Here is a 20,984-nt window from a genome sequence, read left to right as displayed (position 1 = left end):
CGTTTGTGGGCTCGGTGTTTTTAAACGTGGGGGTTTGGAAGAGAGCAGCGGAATAATTAAGCATGCTTCGCATATATTTGGAGTGTAAAAGTGCAGACCCGTCAGGTTCCTGAAAAACTCTCCTCCAGATCCTGGGTGTAGCATCTGCAGGGTCAGATATGCAAAACTGACTGATATGCAAAAGTGAGTGACTACTAGTGAGTGACTAGCAGCTAAAGCCTCATTTTCCCCTTTTCCCTCTGCTCCTCCACCTCTCCCTTCCCATCCCCACAGCACTGTACCCGTCCGCTCAACTGTATATATTTTCGTTACCCTATTTATTTTGTTAATGAATTGTACATCGCCTTGATTCTATTTAGTTGCCATTGTTTTTACGAGATGTTCTTCCCCTTGACGCTGTTTAGTGCCATTGTTCTTGTCTGTCCGTCTCCCCCGATTAGACTGTAAGCCCGTCAAACGGCAGGGACTGTCTCTATCTGTTGCCGACTTGTTCATCCCAAGCGCTTAGTACAGTGCTCTGCACATAGTAAGCGCTCAATAAATACTATTGAATGAATGAATGACTACTAGCCGGGGCCTGTTGGCTGAGTTGTCCTTTGTTCACAAACAACAAGCCAGTGTCTTTCCAGACTTCTGGGTTTTTGAACCTACAGCTCTGGTTAGCGTAAGTATTTTGCCAGTCCAAGGAAACAGAGCAGCATTCAGAGCCTGACAGGCCCCTGTGTTTGATGTTAATTGAAATATATGGTGCAGTTTTACTCGGGCTTCCGAACATGTGGGCTTCCGTGCAGTCTAACGGCAACAAATATCCTGGCACTTGAAAACAAGAACATGACAGTCTGCTGAAATGGGCTGGAAATGGAACCAAGACCGTAGTAGGCAAAGACGAATAGACCTGTCCATCCTTCAAGGGTCTGAGATTTGGGGGGTTTTGTAGGCGTTCCCATGCTCGCTACTAGCCCTTTATTCAAACCAACTTAAAAATGTATAGTGAGGCTTGAGCAGTTAATCTCTCAAGAAATTCCCCAGAGCGGGTCTCTTTGGATTAATAGAAGCCTGTTCGGTTACAAAAGAAAAATGGGTTATCTTTTGTGGCTTGAGTAGTCCATTGAGAATGGATGCGGATACTTCTCTTATTTCGAGACTAAAATGTCCAGTCAGAGCTCTAGATTTACTTTTTCTTTTAATTGTCCCCTGGATAAAAGCTATTAAGAGGACTACTTTCATTCCCTCGCCCTTTTTCCTGGGTTAACTAATAACAAACCATAATAGTCCTATTGTCTTGGCAGCAACTGGCGTTCACTGAAATTTCAGATTTGAGCATTTGAAGTTGGAAAATGCATACCAAAGGGATGATAGATTTGGGCATGATTGTTAGGTTGGAATGACCGACTCAGTGGTCTAGCTTGGACTTGTACATTAATATTGAGTGGTTTCAGGTTGTCGCGTTTGTTTTTGTGTAGAAATACTTACTGCAGCTCTGTGGTTCCCTGGAAAAGCATATTAAATGTGATATTAGGGAAGATGCAAGGCTTTTCTACAGAACTAAGGTAAGCCTGTGGACGTTTTCACTTCCCACTAAATGTGAGCACCTTGACATTTCTTATACAAGCCTTGTACGTCGAGAGTGCTTCTTTATTTCTAAACCTGCTCTTTAGTTCTTGGGAGCTTTTAAGTTCCTCCTTCGTGCTTTCTCTTTTGGATTGAGTCAGGCTGAGAGTAAAACCTCTTACCTGTTTAGATAGTAACTGCAGCAGTTGGGCTACAGAGTGGCCACTTTTAATGCTGCTCTGTTTACGTTTGCTTAAGCTAAACCTATTTTGGGGTCCGGGTCCTTGCTGCTGAAAGTTGTGGCTTTTCAGGCTCAAAACAGAGCTAGAACTTGGTCCCGGAATGGAAAGCTCCGATTTCCGAAGAACATTCTGTTGAACGTTTACTGGAGTTACTGGGCCGGAGAGCCGGGTGGCATTAGACGCTGACAGACATCCTGAAAGAGGACCACCCGGCCCTTTTGTTTCCCACACCGAGGGTCTGGGTAGAGATTGGTGCCAGAGCTCCTCTTACTTGACTTGGGGTGGAGAGTGACATGCCTGATCTGGGAGAACCGCTTCTGGGGCTGATAATGTGCTAAAGTGGCTAAGTGGTCTGTTCCCCTAAATTCACCGCTTGAGAAAGTGGTTATTATTGTTGAGAGAGTTTTCTGGGGAAACCTAATCTGCCGATCGCCAGGCAGTGGAAAAAAAAAAAGCAGAACAACCCATTTCAGCTCATGTGTAAACTAAAGAAAGTGACCGGAAAAGCAACTTGAAAGAAGCTGCTTGTTTGCGAAGGGTTTTGTTTGTTATTGTCATTGTCGTTTTTATTTTTTAAGCTAATGAAGGAAGCTCAAGCTCTGGCAGAGAATAACGGGGATCAGAGTTTGGGGAACAAATGCTACAGTGTCACCCTAAATATCCCAAGAAATCCTGACTGTGCAGAAAGTCATGCTTCATTTGTATTGGGGCTTGGCGTGGGGTGTCCGTTCCCCCCCCCCAACACATACACTCCACCCTGTTCATAGCCCTGGTTCCTCTGGACTGTGTTTTTGTCGTCCTCATTGTTAGAGTCGATTCAAATGTCAAAGATATAACTAGCTTGAGCCCCCGCACCTCTTTCCTTACAAATGAAGCACTGGTGGAGGGGAACCCCAGGTTACCACAGTGGGGAGACTTAACGAGAGGAGCATTGAAGACCCCAGCTAGTGGTGTCCAGAGCAAACCCTAAACAATTTCTTTCGGGGCTAATCCTGTCCAAATGAGGGTGTAAACTGAACTCTCTCAAGTCCCGGGAGGATGGTTGCATACCCTGGCTGCCCCCTTTCAAAACTGAGCTGGAGCCAGCGGCTACCACAGAAGCCCAGCCTCCAGAGTCCGTTCTCCGTGACCCCGGAGCCGAGGAATGCTGAGGACAGATCTGCAGGGTCAAAGAGGAGGGCTGAGTCAGCAGAGAGCCATGGCAGTGACGGGCAAAGAGACCGGCGAGGCTCGGTGAGGTTGTTTCTGGCCACCGTGGAGGTGAGCACCCTGACAGAGACCGGCAGAAGCCTCCGTGCATTTACTAGGCAAGGGGGGGGCGGGGGAAATGTCCATTTTGGGGCTCCTCTTTTCTTCTGTCCTACCTCATTTGGCTGAATGCCTAAAGATGCATGCTGTTTATCGACCAGAGCAGAGCGTCAGCTGCCCGCTTCTTCTAGTAGAAATAATAATCGTATTTATTAAGGGCTTACTGCGTACAAAGCACTGTGCTAAGTGCTGGGAGAGAATACACAGGTGGGACTTAGACATGGTCCCTGTCCATGAATGGGGGTGCTCACAATCTAATCTGTCCCCCTTCTACTTGCTGCCCCCTCCCCAGACTGGAAACTCATTGTAGGGAATGTGTCTGTTATATTGTTATATTGTACTCTCCCAAGTGCCTAGTACAGTGCTCTGCACCCTGAAAGTGCTCAATAAATTCAATTGACTGGGGGCTCCTCCAGGCAGGAATTTAGGTGTCGTGGGAGTTAAGTGAAGGAAGTGTGTGCTAACCTAATTTAGATCTTCAAAAGGAGAATTCTGTTTAGTAGACTGTTTCTTTATTCTCCCACTCAGTTTGTAAACTTCTGGAGGGCAGGGATCGTGTAGGTCTATTGATTGTACTCCCCTAAGCACTTAGTTCAGTGCTCTGCACCCAGTAAGTGCTCAGTAAATACGACAGATTGATTCTCCCATATATTTTGGAGAGCAGAGCAATGGAATCTCTACCTCCCTCCCTCCTTTGTTTTCTTTTTGTTTATGGTATATTTTCCCTGACCTCTCCTTCAACCCCTTAACTTCCTTCCCCATCACCTTGCCCGTCTGACAGTCATAACTTCCTTTGGGACTTCCCATTTTGTACTCTCCCAAGCCCTTAATACAGTGCTCTGCACACAGTAATTGCTCAATGCATACAATTGAGTGAGTAATAAATTGATTGTGGAGCTCTGGACAGGAATCTGCAAAAAGGTTTGAAACCAGTTGAACACTCAATAAGAATAAGAATAAGAATGGAATGGAATAAGAATAAGAATAAGAATGGAATGGAAATAAGAATGAAAGGGAAAAATGCATAAAAGGACTGTATTTCTGTATTGTTCCTCAAGCCTGTGCTCGGCTCTAGATTTGTAATTATCAGTGGGTCATTGGTCTTAGAAGACTGGCTTCCTGAGGAGAAGGAAGCAGCGTGGCATAATTGATAGAGTGCGGGCCTGGGAATCAGAAGGATCTGGTTTCTGATCCATGCTCGGCCACCTGTCTGCTGTGTGACCTTGGGCAAGTCACTTCACTTCTCTGTGCCTCAGTTACCTCATCTGCAAAATGGGGATTAAAACTGTGCTCCCCATGTGGGACATGGACTCTGTCCAACCTATTACTTTGTATCTACCCCCGCACGTAAAATGGTGCCTGGCACATAGTAATCGCTTAACAGATGCCATAAAAAAAAAAGGGAAGGGTGGAACATGTCCTCTCATCTATAGCCAAATGCCTAGTACGATGTCATGCAAGTTCTTTAATGATAATAATAGTAATATTTATGCTTTTACGGAAACGATCTCATTTTGCCCACACACCTGTCATACAAAGGTAGTCAGAAAGTATTTGGAAAAAAGTAAGCAGTTTATTCTAGTATTAGAAGTAGCTTTATCTCCACTGAGGTTGTATTCATGTTTTCTTTTCCCTTTCTTACGTAGGTAAAAGATTTAGTTGCTAGGATATATGGAAAATGGCAAGATCTCATCCAGAACTCTCGACCTATTCAGGTACCCTTCCTTTAAAACAGTTTTGTTTTTCTCAGCGTTGCTGTATTTTTATCTTGTGGCTTGTAAGTGATGCTCAGGGTGCAATAATTGTGCGATTGCCTGATGAATCACATGTTTGGAAAGTGTTTTCTCTGGAACAACAACTTGTAAAGCTACTTCCTAGATTGTGAACCCCGTGTGGAATGGGGACTGCGTCCGATCTGATAACCTGGTATTTACCCCCGGGCTTATCACACAGTGCTTAGTGAATATCATCATCATCATAATAGTTGTTTTCATTACTGTTATTAAAGAACATCACAGCAGCCTATGTAAAAATCAGACTATTTCCTCCCCATTCCTTCAGATGGCCAAACTGATCTGCTATACTCAGAACTGAGAGGTACTTGCAGTTTTCTTTAAAAAAAAAAAAAGCAATCAATCAATGGTTTTTATTGAGTGCATCCTGTATGCCAAGCACCAATCTAAGCGTTTGGGAGTTAGCAGACACGTTCCCTACCCAAGATGAGCTTAGAGCCTAGAGGCATGAACCCTAGAAGAGTTTAAAGCCTTGTGCTGTGGGAGTATGTTAAAAAGAGCAATGCAAGACCATAGTGCCTTCCACACTGCGCCCTTGTAAAGATTGTCCTCTTCTGTGCAGTGAGGCTTACTGTCCCTGACACTGTCTTCGATTCTGCCTTAGTGTCAAGAACTTTCCGAAGTGTCTTTTCAGGCACAGCTGTCCTGATTATCACGATATCTCCCCAGACCCCAGTTGCTGGGCTACATCTTGAGTATGTATCCTCTTCGGAGATAGGCACCACATTTTTATTATTCCCATCCGACGTTTCTAAAGGCCTTGCACAGTGCCCTGCACACAGTTAGTGCTCAGTAAATGCTCTCGTTGGTGATGATGATTAGAGGCGGTGAATTGCATGCAGATCTGTTAGACATTTCATCTCTCCAAGATTCGATCTAGTTTGCTGCAGTTTATCAAAGTAGGTATCACTTCTATGAATGCCAGGGGGATTATTATGATAATATAATAATAATAATTGTGGTATTTAAGCGCTTACTGTTTGCCAGGCACTGTACTAAGCACTAGAGTAGATACAAGATAATTAGGTTGTACATGGGGCTCACAGTTTAAAGTAGGAGGGAGAACAGCTATCGAATCCCCATTTGGGGATTAAGACTGTTGGGACAACCTGATTATCTTGTATCTACCCCAGTGCTTAGAACGGTGCGTGGCGCATAGTAAACACTGAACAAATACCATCATCATCATCATCTTCAGCATTTTGCAAATGAGGGAATTGAGGCACAGAGAAGTTAAGTGACTTGTCCAAGATCACGTAACATTAAAGTGGCGGAGCTGGGGTTAGAACCCAGGTGTTCTGACTCCCAGGCCCGTGTTCTTTCCACTAGGTCACGTCATCATTATTATTAATATTAACATTTCTTGAGTGCTTAGTCTGTGTAAAGCATGTACTAAGTGCAGGAGCAAAGTACAAGGATAAGAGCTTAGACAATAACTAGCCCACAGGGATTCACAGTCTAAATGATTCGCTAAATGATTTGCTGGGTGGGAGATGGGGTGCTGTCTGGGGTCGGACCCACAAATGGCTCAACGTCTGGGATTTAGACCCTGCCCTTCCAAGAAGGTCTCTACCGATTGATTCTGGGCCTTTTCCAATTGTTTTGTCCACGTGAGTGAGTAGTCACTCTCCTAAGACCTCCTATGACTGTTGAGAAGCTTCACTGTGCTCAGATACATTTCTACCTTGGGTTCAGGGGAGGGAGAGAGCATGTCGTCCCTCCCTCCCCTTTCCTCCCTAACAGAGAGGACAGCGTTAATCCTAATTAGTATATCTCTGGCGTTTCCATCTCCCCTTGGTGTCTGTCATCTCCCCTCCCCTCCGCCCCCATCTAGGAAGACAAGTTGGAGGAAGGGGGCTGAAATGGGCAGCCTTTCCAATCAGCCCTTGAGGGATCCTGCTTTAGCTAGTGATCCAGCTCTAGTCTGGAGTTCCCAACCAGAGTATTGTAGCAGGGTCGGGAAGGGACCCCATTCCCACTTCTGCTGGAATGCTCACCTCTACTTCAGGAAGCGTATGAAGGTCTCCAGACTCTCCATATGGAAACCCCTTCCAGTGGCCAGTGAGAGGTCACAATGCCCTCCCTGCCACATCATCATTTGTCACCTGTCAAATACCAAGGTGGCATGGCAATGCCCTGAAGCCCTTTGGCCATGAGACCCATACCTCCTTTGTAGCTGTGCCACCTGATCCTGGCACGGGTGGTGGAAGAACTCTCCCTGGCTTCTAGCACTAGGGGTAGCCGCCAGCTTAGTGCTGCTGGCTGCCATCTTGGCATACAACTCGCAAAGGGGAAGGAGCCATCTTGGCACCCCCAGCGCAATTCTAAAAGAGGCACCTTGAGAGAAACACCAACACAATAATAAAAGGGGCACCTTTAGTAAAAAGTCACAGAAGGCAGAATATATGTGTACACCTCCCAAATGTCATCTCTGGTTAAAAATAAAAAAAGGGGAGGGGGGCGATTTAGATGGTGTCACTGCAGAACTAGAAGACTTTAGATCTCAAACACTCTCATCTACACATTGCTCCACTTCTCCCATCAGGTCACTGAAAATTCCTCAGATTCTGGATGGGGCGCCGTCACTAAATTCAAGGCTTTCCCTATTGTGTTAGCTTCCGTGATTTATGTCTTCACTAAATATCAGTGGCCCCAGTGGCTTGGCTTTGAAAGGGAAAGCATGGGCCTGGGAGTCAGGTGATTTGCATTCTAATCCTGGCTCTACCAGTTGTCTTCTGTGTGACCTTGGGCAATTCATTTAACTTCCCTGTTCCTCTGTTACCTAGTCAGTAAAATGAGGATTAAATCCTCCTCCCTCTTAGACTGAAAGCCTCATGTGAGACGGGGGCTATGTCCAACCAGATTATCTTGTATCTTCCCCAGCATTTAGTATAGTGCCTGATATAGAGTAAGCACTTATGTACCATAAAAAAGGAAAAAAGGGGGCTGTGTTTCTTTGCCTGGCAAGAGTAGGTTTTCAAGTTTTTGGTTAGCCAGTAAGCATCATCTTATCCTTTCCCTCCTATCTAGGATTGAGATTGAATGTACACAAGATTCTGCTGACTCTCAGACTGTCTCTCACTTTCTCTTGGAGTCAGTTCAGCTCCCCCTAGTTAAAAGCCCTAAGCCCCACCTCCAGAGACAGTGTACCCAGTTTTCTCCTCCAGAAAGAGCAAAGCAAGGACTTAATTACATGCCCTAAGCCTCACAGTGGACACCCCAAGCATTAAAACCATTGGCCAGATTCCATATGTGAATCTCACAACTGACTTGGAAGGTGTCTGTTTATGGTTATGTTGTTCTCTCCCAAGAGCTTCGTCCAGTTGGTATTTGTTAAGCGCTTACTATGTGCAGAGCACTGTTCTAAGCCCTGGGGTATACGTAGGGGAATCAGGTTGTCCCACACGGGGCTCACAGTCTTAATCCCCATTTTACAGATGAGGTAACTGAGGCCCAGAGAAGTTAAGTGACTTGCCCACAGTCACACAGCTGACAAGTGGCGGAGCAGGGATTCGAACCCATGACCTCTGACTCCAAAGCCCGTGCTCTTTCCACTGAGCCATGCTGCTTCACAGCCTGCTGAGCCATGCTGTGTCCAGTGCTGTGCACACAGTAAGTGCTCAATAAATACGATTGACCTACTGATTCGGGTCCAAGATCGAAGATGCTCCGGGGCCAATAAGGAAGTGGTGTTACCCTTGACATCCTCCGAGTGTCAGGACCAAGTTATCCAGTGACACAGTTCTTCGTGTCCTCTGAACTCAAATGACACGAGACAGTCCAGCCCCGAGCAGACCTCTCCCTGGTGATCTTGAGCCTGCTTCACCGAGATGGAGGCGGAAGCGATAGCCCGTACCGTCAGGATGTGGCCGCCGCAACAGCCAAACCACATTACATCCCGTCAGACTGAGGATCTGAGGCAGTGACGTGGTCCGTGGCTTCACAGACTTTGGCCAACCACTACTGTCTGGGCGTGGCATCTGAGCGAGAGACTAGCTGCTCTTGCTTAACCCTCCCAGACTTTTTCCATCGACAACCTCTGTACGATTAGCTGATAAGACTTAAACCCCCTTTCGACAGAAAAAGCAGTTTCTTCCTAGTTGTTCAAAGAGCTCATTTTAGATGATTGTCGTTCACGGATTGACCCTGAGCTCTCTAGGTGGCTGGGAAGACCACTCTTTAATATACTGGCAGTGCTCCCGGAGCGTGTCTGGGGCTTCTTAGTCAGTGGTCATGGGAGCACTGGGGACCACACAGAGTTGTCATGAGGGGTACAACTCTACAGCCCACAGGTCATCATTGTTTAGGCTTTGGGTGTTGGCAAGATGTGTTTTATTCAATAGGCAGAAGATGGTGGTGGAATGATGAGCTGATATTAGACACTCTCACTGAGCAGAAACTAGATCGCTGCTGATTAACTCTTCCATTTTGTGTTTTCCCACGTCTTTTTTTGTATGTTTATAAGTGGTATTTGTTAAATGGTTACTGTGTGCCAGGCATTCTACTAAGCGTTCGGGTAGGTACAAGCTAATCAGGTTGGACACCGTCCAAGTCCCTCATGGGGCTCACAGACTTAATCCCCATTTTACAGGTGAGGTAACTGAGGCCTAGAGAAGTGAAGAGACGTCCCCAAGGTCACACAGAAGACAGGTGGCAGAGCCAGGATTAGAACCCAGATCCTCTGACTCATGGGCCTATGCTCTTCCATCTTGGCCATGCTGCCTCCCTGTCTTTTCCCCCACATTTCAGCCTTTTTTCATCCTTTGAAATCCTCCTTGACAATCAGCTTGTCAAATGTTGGTACTGTTGAGATGGTTCTGTCAAGAACCTTTCTCAGCAATATTCATCTTTGTGGGGGCAGGGGCGCTAATGGTGATGGTTAGAGTGCTTTGGTTTTAGAAGCAGGCATAGGATCATCAACCACTTATTCCTCTGGGCCAAATCGGGAGCCCTCAGACAAGTGATTGGGTGATTATAAAGTCAGTGCTTGAAAGTTATGACCTCGAGCAGGGGCAGTCTCTCCAGAAAAAGGTGTTCTCGGCATCACTCTCATTGCGCTGTCCATCAGAAACTCTACTTTTACTCTGTGTCACAGTATCTATTCCTTGTTGGGTTTTTTGGGGGTTTGTATTTTTTTGGGGGGAGGGGAGGCTGTTTAGTTTTTTATGGTATTTGTTGAGCACTTACTGTGAGCCAGATACTGTACTAAGCACTGGGGTAGATAAAAGATAATTGGGTTGGACATAGTGCTTGTCCCACATGGGATTTTTGCATAGAGCACAGATCATGGGAGTTGGGAGGTTATGGGTTCTAATCCTGGCTCCACCATTTGTCTGCTGTGTGACCTTGGGCAAGTCACTTCACTTTTCTGGGCCTCAGTTACCTCATCTGTAAAATGGGGATTGGAACTATAAGCCCCACATGGGACAGGGACTGTGTTCAACCCGATTTGCTTCTATCCACCCTAGCGCTTAGTACAGTGCCTGGAACATAGTAAGCATTTGACAAATACCACAGTTATTATTATTATTATAGTCTTAATCCACATTTTATAGATGATGTAACTGAGGCTCAGAGAAGTTAAGTGATTTGCGTAAGGTCACACAGGAGATGAGTGACAAAGCCAGGATTAGAACCCAGATCCTCTGACTCCCAGGCCCATGTTCTTTCCACTAGGCCATACTTCTCTTATGTGGTGAGTTTACATACACAGTAATGCTATTCCCTCTGAGAAGCTGGATTCTGATGTTGTATGATATGATGGTTCTTTCCTCGGTATCAGGAAATGGGTTTTACTGAATATTATCAGCTGTGGTCCTGTGATCATGTGGTGCCCTCCAGTTGTATTTCTTCATTTTCCTGCTCCCAACCTATGTAAATCATTTGTGTACACTTGTCTCCCCCCTTAAAATGCAAGCTTCTTGAGGGCAGGGATCATGGTCTTTATTTGTATTGCGCTTGCACTCAGTACAACGCTCTGCACACAGTAGGTACTCAATAATTTCAGTCAAATGACTGGTCATCTTGGTTGTGATCAGATTAAAGACCCCTTTCCCTAGCTCCTTCCCCCAGTAAAGGGATCACTGTTTGCCTAAATGGCTGCTTGACACCCAGGAGGATGTTTGGGGAGATGGAAAAATGAATTGAAGTTTTTGGTTCCCATTTCCTCTCAGAGAATTTTGTGAGGCTATAACTGATTTTCAAAATCTCCCAGGTTGTTTTTGGCAAAGCCTTAGGAACTGCTGTTCCTAAAACTACTGGAGTGATTTTTGAAAAATGTATTTTAAAAGACTTATAGGGCAAGATTGCCGGGAAAAGCATATGCATGAAAGGAAAGAATCTGTTACCAGAATTTCATGTTAATTAAGCTTGAGGGTTTACCTTTTTTTCCTTTCAAAAAGGCCATCTGAATTGGGTGTGCTAGTGAAGATCATCATCCTTAATGGTATTTACTGAGCACTTCCTTTATGCAGAGCACTGTACTAAGCGCCTGGGAGAGTGCAGTACAGCAGAGTTGGCGGAGACTTTCCCTCTTTCTTCACCACGAGCTGACTCACTGTGTTAGATTTAGTTAGAAAATGAATTTTAAAAGACAGACAAAGCTTGCCTTTTAGTTTTTTAAACATAGTATATGAAGTTAGTCATTGGGTTAATTATTTTCCTTGTCAAACTTAAATATCAATAGTATGTTGTGGCCATACCTTGGACTGTGTGGATGCACAGACTCCTTAGGGTTTTTGCTTCCTTGAGATCAGATCTCCAAAGCTCCCATGAGATAGAGTTCTGAAGCTGACTAAGTTTGCCCTCCTCTTTTCCACCCAGGGAAAGCTGCATGACTTCTGGGTGCCGGATTCTTGACAGGAGCTGGAGCAACTCAAATGGTAAACTGCGAGGAAGGAAACAAACACCTCTCCTGGAAACCCAGAAAATAAAGGAATGAAAATGTTTAACCAGCCAAACGGCGAGGCCTTGGCGGGGAGTAGAAAGACAAACTGTTCCACTTGAATCTCAACTTCTGGATGAGGTCGGTAATGAAGAACCACTTCTTTGTGGAGCCGATCTAAAATGTGGATGGATCTAATTTTGAAGGCAGTCCTGCTAAAGAAGCAGAATCAGACCATAATAGCCTTGCCATGATTCAATTGTGTGTGAGGATTGGGTGGGTTTTTCCTTAGCTTGTAGCTAGGGAGAAAGCTGGGTGTAACCAAATTCCATATGCCACCTCCTCTCTAAAGAGAAAACAATTGCTGCCAATGAATCCCCAGGGGCTCCAGCTTTGGAAAAGGAAGGCCACGGTCCCATTGGATGAAGTCCTGAGAGTCTTCCCTGCTCAGAATGAGGGAGCCAGCAGCCCCTAGCCATGCGGTCACATCTCCTTCTCATTTCTGTGTCTCTCTTCTCTACTGACATTTCTCTTTTAGTTCTGGTCAGAGGAATAGAGTAGACCTGGTTTAATAACAAAAGTAGCAAGCATAAGGTCATTATTTCCTTCACACCCGCAAAACGGAAGTGGTGTTCTTTTCGATGTGACACTTTTTTGTCCCCTTTGCAACAGCGTGTATTAGGGAAACACGATAGTTTTTGAGCAGAAGATGATGAAGCATAGAATTTGGGTGGGGATTATAGGATCCTCATTACAGAAGAGGAAGATCTTTAACCCGAAGGACTCCTTTTGGGGATCGAAACACCGACAAGCCTAGTTCAGAGCCAGTACAGTCCTTGAGTAGTTTGTTCCATTCTAAATGGGCCAGAACCTTTAGGGAGAATCTCTAGTTGTTTGGCTTTTCCAAGCATGTTCTGAAAGGAAATCCAGAGAGCACTCTCTATGCTCATCAGAGAAGTTTCACTGCCACCAACAGAACTGCAAGGGGACTCTTAATCTGCCGATTGACCCTTTGTTTACTGGAAAACAAGCCACTGCAGGTGAAAAACCTCTCCACCAGAAAAGGCTCTTTGGGAATAATTGGATACCTATCGCCTCTTAGATCTACATGCTGAGTTTGTGTTTGACTTGGCCAGCTCAGGGGTTATTTCCAGGCTTCGTAAGTGACAGGATTTTGAAGATATTTTGCTGGCTGAGCAGAAAGCCGCTTTTTCCCTCTGATTGCTCAACTTTACACCAGCTTATCTTTTAAATATTGGCTCATGTGATGGGGCGACATTCTCAGTACTAAAACACAAGCAAAATGGGGGAAATGGTGGAATCTTAAAGTTTGGAAAAAAAAGTTTAAAGGAAGGGATGATGGGTAAAAATACTCCATCTGGAACTTGCCATTGAAATTGGGCAACTTCTCATTTCAAGCTTTAGGCAATTTAATCAGGATAAGATTGGGATTCAGCATGCTGGCAGAAGAGAGAGCTTCATGGTCTGCCAGGAGGCACACTCATATTTGGGTGTAACCATTTTCTGTATTTCCCCTACCAGCAGTGATTCTCCAGTATCGATCACTAGCTGCATTGTAAGTGTGTGGCTACAGAATAGCACTGAGTGGGTAAGAATTGAAGTGATCAGATTGGCCTTCTCTGATCTCTGTCCCATTGTGGAAGCATGCTAGAGCTTCCCTTCATTCTTGGTTCAGTACTCTGTGGGTTAGTATTGCTTGTGGGTGTCATTTTATGTGTTGGCATTCTCTTTACAACTGATTGTGTGTACACATTATAGAAGCATTGAATGTACTGCTTTTATTTACTGTAATTAGAGTGTAAATATTTTCTAATTATGTACATTAAAGGGGTGGGATTGTTGAGGAAGTGGGTTTATTTTATAAATTGACCTTTTGTACTGCAGTTTTAACATGGACAAACGGCTACGTTTCTGATTAAAGAACCACTTTGGTATGTCTTTTATGACTCCAGTGGGGAAACAAATGCTTTTTTTATACGTTCCTTCCAATAAAAAAGAACCTTATATGTGCACTTTTTTTTTTTGCCTGTAGAAAAGGCTGCAGTTCAGTTTGGGCCATTGTATTTGTGTAATATGGGACGCTGGCCTAATTCTGGTCTGTTTGGACCACAAGATGAGATGCCTTTTCGGGGAGATACCTCTTGAAAAGTTAGAGGTCCTAAGCAAGTCATCCTTCCAGTCTTCCCCTCCAACTGAGTATTTTCTTTAACCTTTCTGGCTCCGTTTTAATCCTGGGCCCAGATGTATTGGCCCCTTTCCTGACCTCCAAAAAGAACCTTGGCAATCACGTGGCCATCCTCTCCCCAGCCTATACCTAACAAATGCCCTCCCAAGTAGATGTTAATTGCACATTAAATGTCAGACCATTTTGCTGCCTCTGAAGAAGCAGTTTGCACTGGGTGATGATGTTGTGATCAGTAGGCAACATGAGCTGTACCAAGACTTGTCTTTTTTTTGTATTTTGGAGAGCTAGGTAAATGGATTAGCATTATTACATTTCTGCTTTTGTGTCATCATTGTAACAATCGTTTTTTGTCGGTTTTTTTTTCTGAAGGGGAGTTAACAGTGATTTAAAAACTTAGGTTGTAGTGAATGTGGAAGATCTCTAGACAGTGAGGCCATGAAGCAAGATGTTGGCCTGGTCACACTTGCTGCCTCCTTGGGGTCACAGGCGTTTTGTAAGGAGCTAGGTGGGAACCAAGGCCTCAAATAGGAAACTGCAACTTTCTTATTGGCTTTTCCCAAATATACGAAACAGTGAAGTGCAGAAGTATGCAATTTCCCACAAAACAGTGGGAAAGGGAGGAAAAAGAACTCTCTTGAATGCCTCTTGAACTATCGATCAATCAGTCGTATTTATTGAGCACTTACTGTGTGCAGAGCACTGCACTAAATGCTTGGGAAAGTACAATATAACAGAGTCGGTAGACACGGTCCATGCCCACAACAAGCTTGCAGTCTCGAGGAAGAGATGGGCATTAATATAAATAAATAATTTCTAGGTGTGTAAATAAGCGCCGTGGGGCTGAGGGTAGGGTGAATACCAAACTCACCCAAGCACTTTGAAAGGTTACTCACACCACAGTAGTCAGATTAAAAATCCCAAAAATCCATTTAAAAAAAAAACCCTTTTGATAGCGGTTGGTGATCTTTTTCATATGTAGCTAAGAACTAATCTGTCCATAATATTTACTGAGTGCTTTTCGTGTGCAGAGCATTGTATAAAGCTCTTGGGAAAGTAACAAGAATCGGTAGACACATTCCAGGCCTTCAAGGAGCTGGTAGAGAAATAGTTGCACATGTTTTGGGGTTTTTGGAACCCAGTGCCCCTGCAGAGTAACTGGAAGGAGGGCCTAAGGAGTCAAGGGGAGCAGTTCAAGGGAAAAGGGGAAAAATATAAATTATTCAGCTGTCTGCCTGACATGGTTGTTTCTGCTTTTGAGGGGAAAAGAAAGTTTGACAAATTTCATTTGAATAATGGACCCATCTTACCTTAGCTTGTACTGTTTGCCACCAGGAGAAAGCTGTCTGCATTATCGCTTTCCAGAGTGACCCTCAAATTGTGGGGGTTTTGATCATTCATATTTTATACTGTTTCTTATTTGAAGTATTCCTTTGTATTAAAACTGCTGTTTCTGCCACTTGATATCATGTAATGTTTTTATGCTGTGAAAGGGTCGTGTCTTATATGCCAAACTAGAGGGCCAGACATTCACAATTTATGTTCATTCATTCATTCGCTTGTATTTATGGAGCGCTTACTGTGTGCAGAGCACTGTACTAAGCACGTGGAAAGTACAGTTCGGCAACTGATAGAGACAATCCCTACCCAATATTGGGCTCACTCATATTTTCATGAACTTGATGAAGTTTGTTCTCAGGCCATTTTCAAGTTAAAATGTTATCCCCTAATGATTGTTTTCTTCTCTTTCACCCACGCACTCACCCAGTTTTGCCATCCAATGTCCCCTTCAGCTACAGTATGCCAACGAGGAAGGAGGTGCCCAAAACCCGGAGAATAGTAATTTGGCACCATTCAGGTGGGAGAGACTCAAAGGGCTCCAGGTGAAATTCCCTTCCAAAAGACCTCCCTGGGCTGGTTTTTCTGTTCTGGTGCAGAGTCCTTCATATACAGGAAATGCTTTGTCCCTGGGCTGTCTGGCACCAAGCCTAATGGATGGATTAGGAAACTGCCCGTCACCGGGCTGAGACTCCCCTTTTGGATAGGTTTCTAGAACCAGTACGTACATCTGCCACCTGATCTCCCTTCCCTGTGGAAACTCCCTGCCAGGCTGACCACACTCCCTACCTCCACTCTGTCTATGCTGAGCCCCTCCTCGACCCACAGCCTGGATTTTGCCCCCTCTGCGCCCCTGTGTCCAGGCTCACCGAGATTTCCAGGGACCTCCTGGCAAAAATTGAATGGTCTTTGCTCTGTCCTAGCTTTCTGTGACCTTTCTGCCACCTTCGAGACAGTCGGCCATTCCTCCCTCCTGGGAACTCTCTACTGCCTTGGTTTTTCCAGACATTCTCTCTGGCCTTGGCTTTACCGGCCCAGGACCCTCCTGTTTCTCTTTCCAACCCTTCACCTTCTCCTCAGTTTCGTTTTTTGGCTAATCCTCCTCTCCCCATTCTTTAACTGTGAGTATCGTGGAAGGTTCAGTTCCCAGCCTTCTAACTCCTTTCACTTAAACTCCCTGAGACAGTGAGTGTAGTCTGTACCTCAACTATTATCTCAGTGCAGGTGGTTCAAAATCTATCTCTCCAGCCTTGACCTTCCCACCTTGGCTCCACAGTTTTTTTTTCCCCCTCTCTGCCTTCAGGATACCTCCACCTGGATGACCCACCAGCACCCTAAACATAATATGGACAAAACTGAACTCCTCATCTTCCGTTCTCAACCCTTTCCTGATTTTTTCCTTTCACGGTAGCCACACCTTCATCCTCTTTATCCCATATATTTGGGTCTTTGGTGACCTCTTTGTGCCTCTCTTTTGCTTACCTCACGTCTCCTCTGCCTTTTTAAATCCTACCATTTCTTCCTCTGTATTTCACACATCCATCCTTTCCCCTCCCCCCTTAAAGTGACCACCCTTCACATGTGCTCCCTACCAGCCTGGTCCCCCTTCACTAGATGAGCTTCCCTCACACACGAGTGCCAATATAGAAAGGGGACGAGCCTGTAGACGATGTCTAAGGGAAAGTGCCCCTGAATGTGGGAGATCCTGTGTCTCATCCTTCTAGTGATCTCTCCTTCCCCTGTGATTACCGCACCTCTAATGTGTTTGTGATTTCTCTAGCCAAAGGATGTGTTGCTGTGGATGCCCTTTCAGTAGCTGGTAGCTAAATCTGGGACACCAATTCACCCTGCCTTACATTTCATTAGCTTTTGAGATGTGACCAGATAGATGATGGCAAACCCACTCCCTACTTTAGTACTCTCCACCTAAAATTGGTGATGGCCACAGACAAGCAGCATGGCCTGTTGGGTAAAGCACGAGCCTGGGAGTCAGAAGGACTTGGGTTCTAATTCCAGCTCCGCTACTTGTCTGCTCTGTGACTGTGGGCAAGTCATTTCACTTCCTCTAGGCCTCAGTACCCTCATCTGTAAAATGGGGATTAAGACACACATACTGTGTCTGACATCATGAGCTTTTTTTCTACCCCAGTGCTTAGTACAGTCCCTGGCATGTAGTAAGCTCCTAACAAATGCCACTAAAAAAGGCTGGTACAAATCCAGACCGCCAGAGTACTGCCAAAGAGCTTGCTTGTCACTGTCCCATGGGTTACTTACTTTGACCGTTCTTCAGCACTTAGATATCTATGAATTTGTACATGTGTGTGTGTGAGCCAGTATGGTATTAAGTGCTTACTATGTGCCTGGCACTGTACTAAGCGCTGGCATAAATACAAGCTATTCAAGTTGGACATAGTCCAGGTCTCTCACGGTGTCACAGTCTTAATCCCCATTTTACAGATGAGGTAACTGAGACAGAGAAAGTAAAGTGAATTGCCCACAATCACCCAGCAGGCAAGGGCGGAACCGGGATTGGAACTCAGGTCCTTCTGAATAATAATGTTGGTATTTGTTAAGCGCTTACTGTGTGCAGAGCACTGTTCTAAGTGCTGGGGGAGATACAGGATCATCAGGTTGACCCACGTGAGGCTCACAGTTAATCCCCATTTTACAGATGAGGTAACTCAGGCACAGAGAAGTGAAGTGACTTGCCCACAGTCACACAGCTGACAAGTGGCAGAGCTGGGAGTTGAACCCATGACCTCTGACTCTGAAGCCCAGGCTCTATCCATTGAACCACGCTGCTTCCCCTATCCTAGGCCCGTGTTCTTTCCACCCAGCCACTATATATGTTGAAACAGTCAATTTTGTATTTAGAATATTCTATTTGTAGATCTCTTTAATTTGTAGAATAAGCTCCTTGTGGGCGAGGAACGTGTCACATTTTGGGTTTTTTCCCGAGTCCATAGTACAGTGCATTGCAGCCAGGAGACACTGCTGCTTATAAGTGCTGCTTACACTAAAAGTCCCAGCATGATATGGGGACAACCACACAGATGCCGCCTGAATGGTCCTGACTGGTCCATTACTGGTCCCGTTCAAGCCCGAATCTGGATCATCATCACATGAACCAGACCCAAATGCCCCCACCCAAGGTTCCGCTCAGGAGGCCATGAGCCTAGTCGATAGCTGCTTCTCCCGGGCTCTTCCATCTCCCACTGTCCCTCAGCTGGAGGTATTTATTTATTAGTCTTGCAACCACACTAGCACATGCAAATGGTGATTTACTGTCAGTGGCGTCATATGAAGGCCAGAGATAAGGGTTTATTTATGCGAAAAAGCAACATTTCCAGTTACAGTTGGTCAGTCAAGCCCCTCTGGGTCCTGCCCTGAGGCCAAATAGAGTGAGAACTTCCTGGCCTCCTTGAGTCCGAGGAGCAACTTCAGAGGAATAAGGGAGGACTGGATCAGGTCCAGCAGGAAAGGGGCTCCGAGGAAGCCTAAAGGGCTGCAAGATGGCCCTGAGAGGGGAGGGCACAGGAATGAGGACCATTCTCACCAGAAAGCAGAAGGGTCAGAAAAGTTTACCCACCGGGGGTAGGGGGTTGGGAGGCACAGCATATGGGAAGGATGGAAACAACACAAACAACATAGTTCTGCTCCTCTATTAAAGCAGTGTTGGCTGGGAGAAGGAACAGATTGTGCCATTCACTGTCAAAAGGTCAAAATGGTTAGGAGAGGTTCAGAGGAAGGGAACGAATAATTAAAATGGTCTGGGGGTGGAGCAGCCTCAAATGTGGATGGATGGAACAGATCAGGACTCGGTCCGCCAAAGCGAAGGCTAAAAGAGACACGGTTGAAGTTTACACACTCGTGAAGGGAGTGTGCAGAGGGAATATGGATGAAATGGTTCAGCAAATTTCACAACGCATAACTACCCAAGGGCGCGTGAAGATGGTAAGTTCAAGGCAAATGGAAAGAAACGCTTTATCCAGCAGAGAGTAAAATGCATGGATTAAGGGGTCCATCCTGCATTATTGTGGGGAAGTTGGGATTTCTACATGGTTCTTCCCCCACCGTGAGGAATAATGACAAGGAAACCAATCATCAAGCTGTTGTAAGCTTGTTGTGGACAAGGAATGTGTCTGTCTGTCTTGTGTCATACTCTCCCAAGTGCTTAGTACAGTGCTCTGCACACAGTAAGTACTCAGTAATGAATCATTCAACCATCCTTGGTTGCTGCTTTGGAAGACTGAACACCATGAGCCCGAGCCAATCGATCAGTGAAATTTATTTAGTGTCTATTACGTACAGAGCCCTGGATTAAGTTCTCGGGAGAGTGCAGCGGAGTTAGTAGACCTGATCCCTCCCCTCAGACCTTCCAGTCTAACCCCGGCTATGCCAGTTGGTGTGTGACCTTGGGTAAATTGCTTAATTTCTCTGTGCCTGTTTATGTAACTGTAAAATGCCTTCCCTCTCCCTTTCACTCTAAAGCCCTGCGTGAGACAATCTACCACAGTGCTTAGCACATAACCCCTTAACAAATACCACTATTATTTTTATTAATTATTGCAATGTAGCAGGGGCGATGGACACTAAAAAAATAGAAGTACGACAGGAACGATATCACTCACGTTCATCTGTCCTTTGGCTCTTCACCATGTAGATCATCACAGGAGGGATTTGTTTTTATAAATGATGAAGATGGATGGAGCCTCCTTTTGAAAACAAGAGAAGCCTTTGTTCTGAGACCGACCACAAGAAGGAAGCAGCTAGTTGTAAGTGGGTTGGTGCTCTGCACATAAGAAGTGCTACAAAAATGCCATTAATTGAGGAAGTGATTAGAAGCAGCGTGACCTACTGGATAGAGCATGGGCCTGGGAGTCACAGGGTCATGGGTTCATAGGCACAGACCATGTGCATATGCTCTGCACATGCACATAGTAGAGAAGCAGCGTGGCTCAGTGGAAAGAGCCCGGGCTTGGGAGTCAGAGGTCAAAGGTTCGAATCCCGGCTCTGCCACGTGTCAGCTGGGTGACTGTGGGCGAGTCACTCAACTTCTCCGTGCCTCAGTTACCTCATCTGCAAAATGGGGATTAACTGTGAGCCTCACGTGATACAACCTGATTACCCTGTATCTACCCAGCGCTTAGAACAGTGCTCTGCACATACTATGCGCTTAACAAATACCAACATTATTATTATTGTCCTCTGGGCCTCAGTTACCTCATCTGGAAAAGGGGGATGAAGAGTGTGAGCCTCACGTGGGGCCACCTGATGACCCTGTATCTCCCCCAGCGCTTGGAACAGTGCTCTGCACAGAGTAAGCCCTTAACAGCGTGGCTCAGTGGAAAGAGCCCGGGCTTCGGAGTTAGGGTTCGACTCCCGGCTCTGCCACTTGTCAGCTGGGTGACTGTGGGCAAGTCACTGCACTTCTCTGGGCCTCAGTTCCCTCGTCTGTAAAATGGGGATTAACGGTGAGCCTCACGTGGGACCACCTGATTCCCCTGTATCTACCCCAGGGCTTAGAACAGCGCTCTGCACATAGTAAGCGCTTAACAAATACCGATATCATTTATTATATTATAAGCGCTCAATAAATACAATTGAATGAATGAGAGGGAGAGGCCGGCGGCCGGTCCTGCTCTCCGCGCCCCCGCCCCCTTCCC

General features: G+C 45.6%; 1 protein-coding gene across 2 annotated transcripts in view; it reads left to right on the top strand.

Moving 5' to 3' along the window:
* The window catches only part of SLF2 (SMC5-SMC6 complex localization factor 2), a 46,618-nt gene extending 32,329 nt beyond the window's left edge, over positions 1 to 14,289 (top strand). Inside the window, exons 18-21 of one of the 2 annotated variants that reach the window (XR_003765015.2) lie at positions 1,464 to 1,550; positions 2,372 to 3,053; positions 4,748 to 4,816; positions 11,717 to 11,738. Coding sequence is in view for 1 of the 2 variants with exons in the window: in XM_029080324.2 (XP_028936157.1) it covers positions 1,464 to 1,550; positions 4,748 to 4,816; positions 11,717 to 11,752 (192 nt within the window). In the remaining variant the exon portion in view is untranslated. Of the gene's footprint in view, positions 1 to 1,463; positions 1,551 to 2,371; positions 3,054 to 4,747; positions 4,817 to 11,716 lie in introns of both variants that reach the window. The other variant, XM_029080324.2, reaches the window with a different exon arrangement.
* Positions 14,290 to 20,984: the final 6,695 nt, after the last annotated feature.

The sequence above is a fragment of the Ornithorhynchus anatinus genome, chromosome 16 (assembly GCF_004115215.2).
Source record: "Ornithorhynchus anatinus isolate Pmale09 chromosome 16, mOrnAna1.pri.v4, whole genome shotgun sequence".
Classification (NCBI taxonomy): Eukaryota; Metazoa; Chordata; class Mammalia; order Monotremata; family Ornithorhynchidae; genus Ornithorhynchus; species Ornithorhynchus anatinus.
This window is presented reverse-complemented; position numbering and strand designations above follow the sequence as displayed.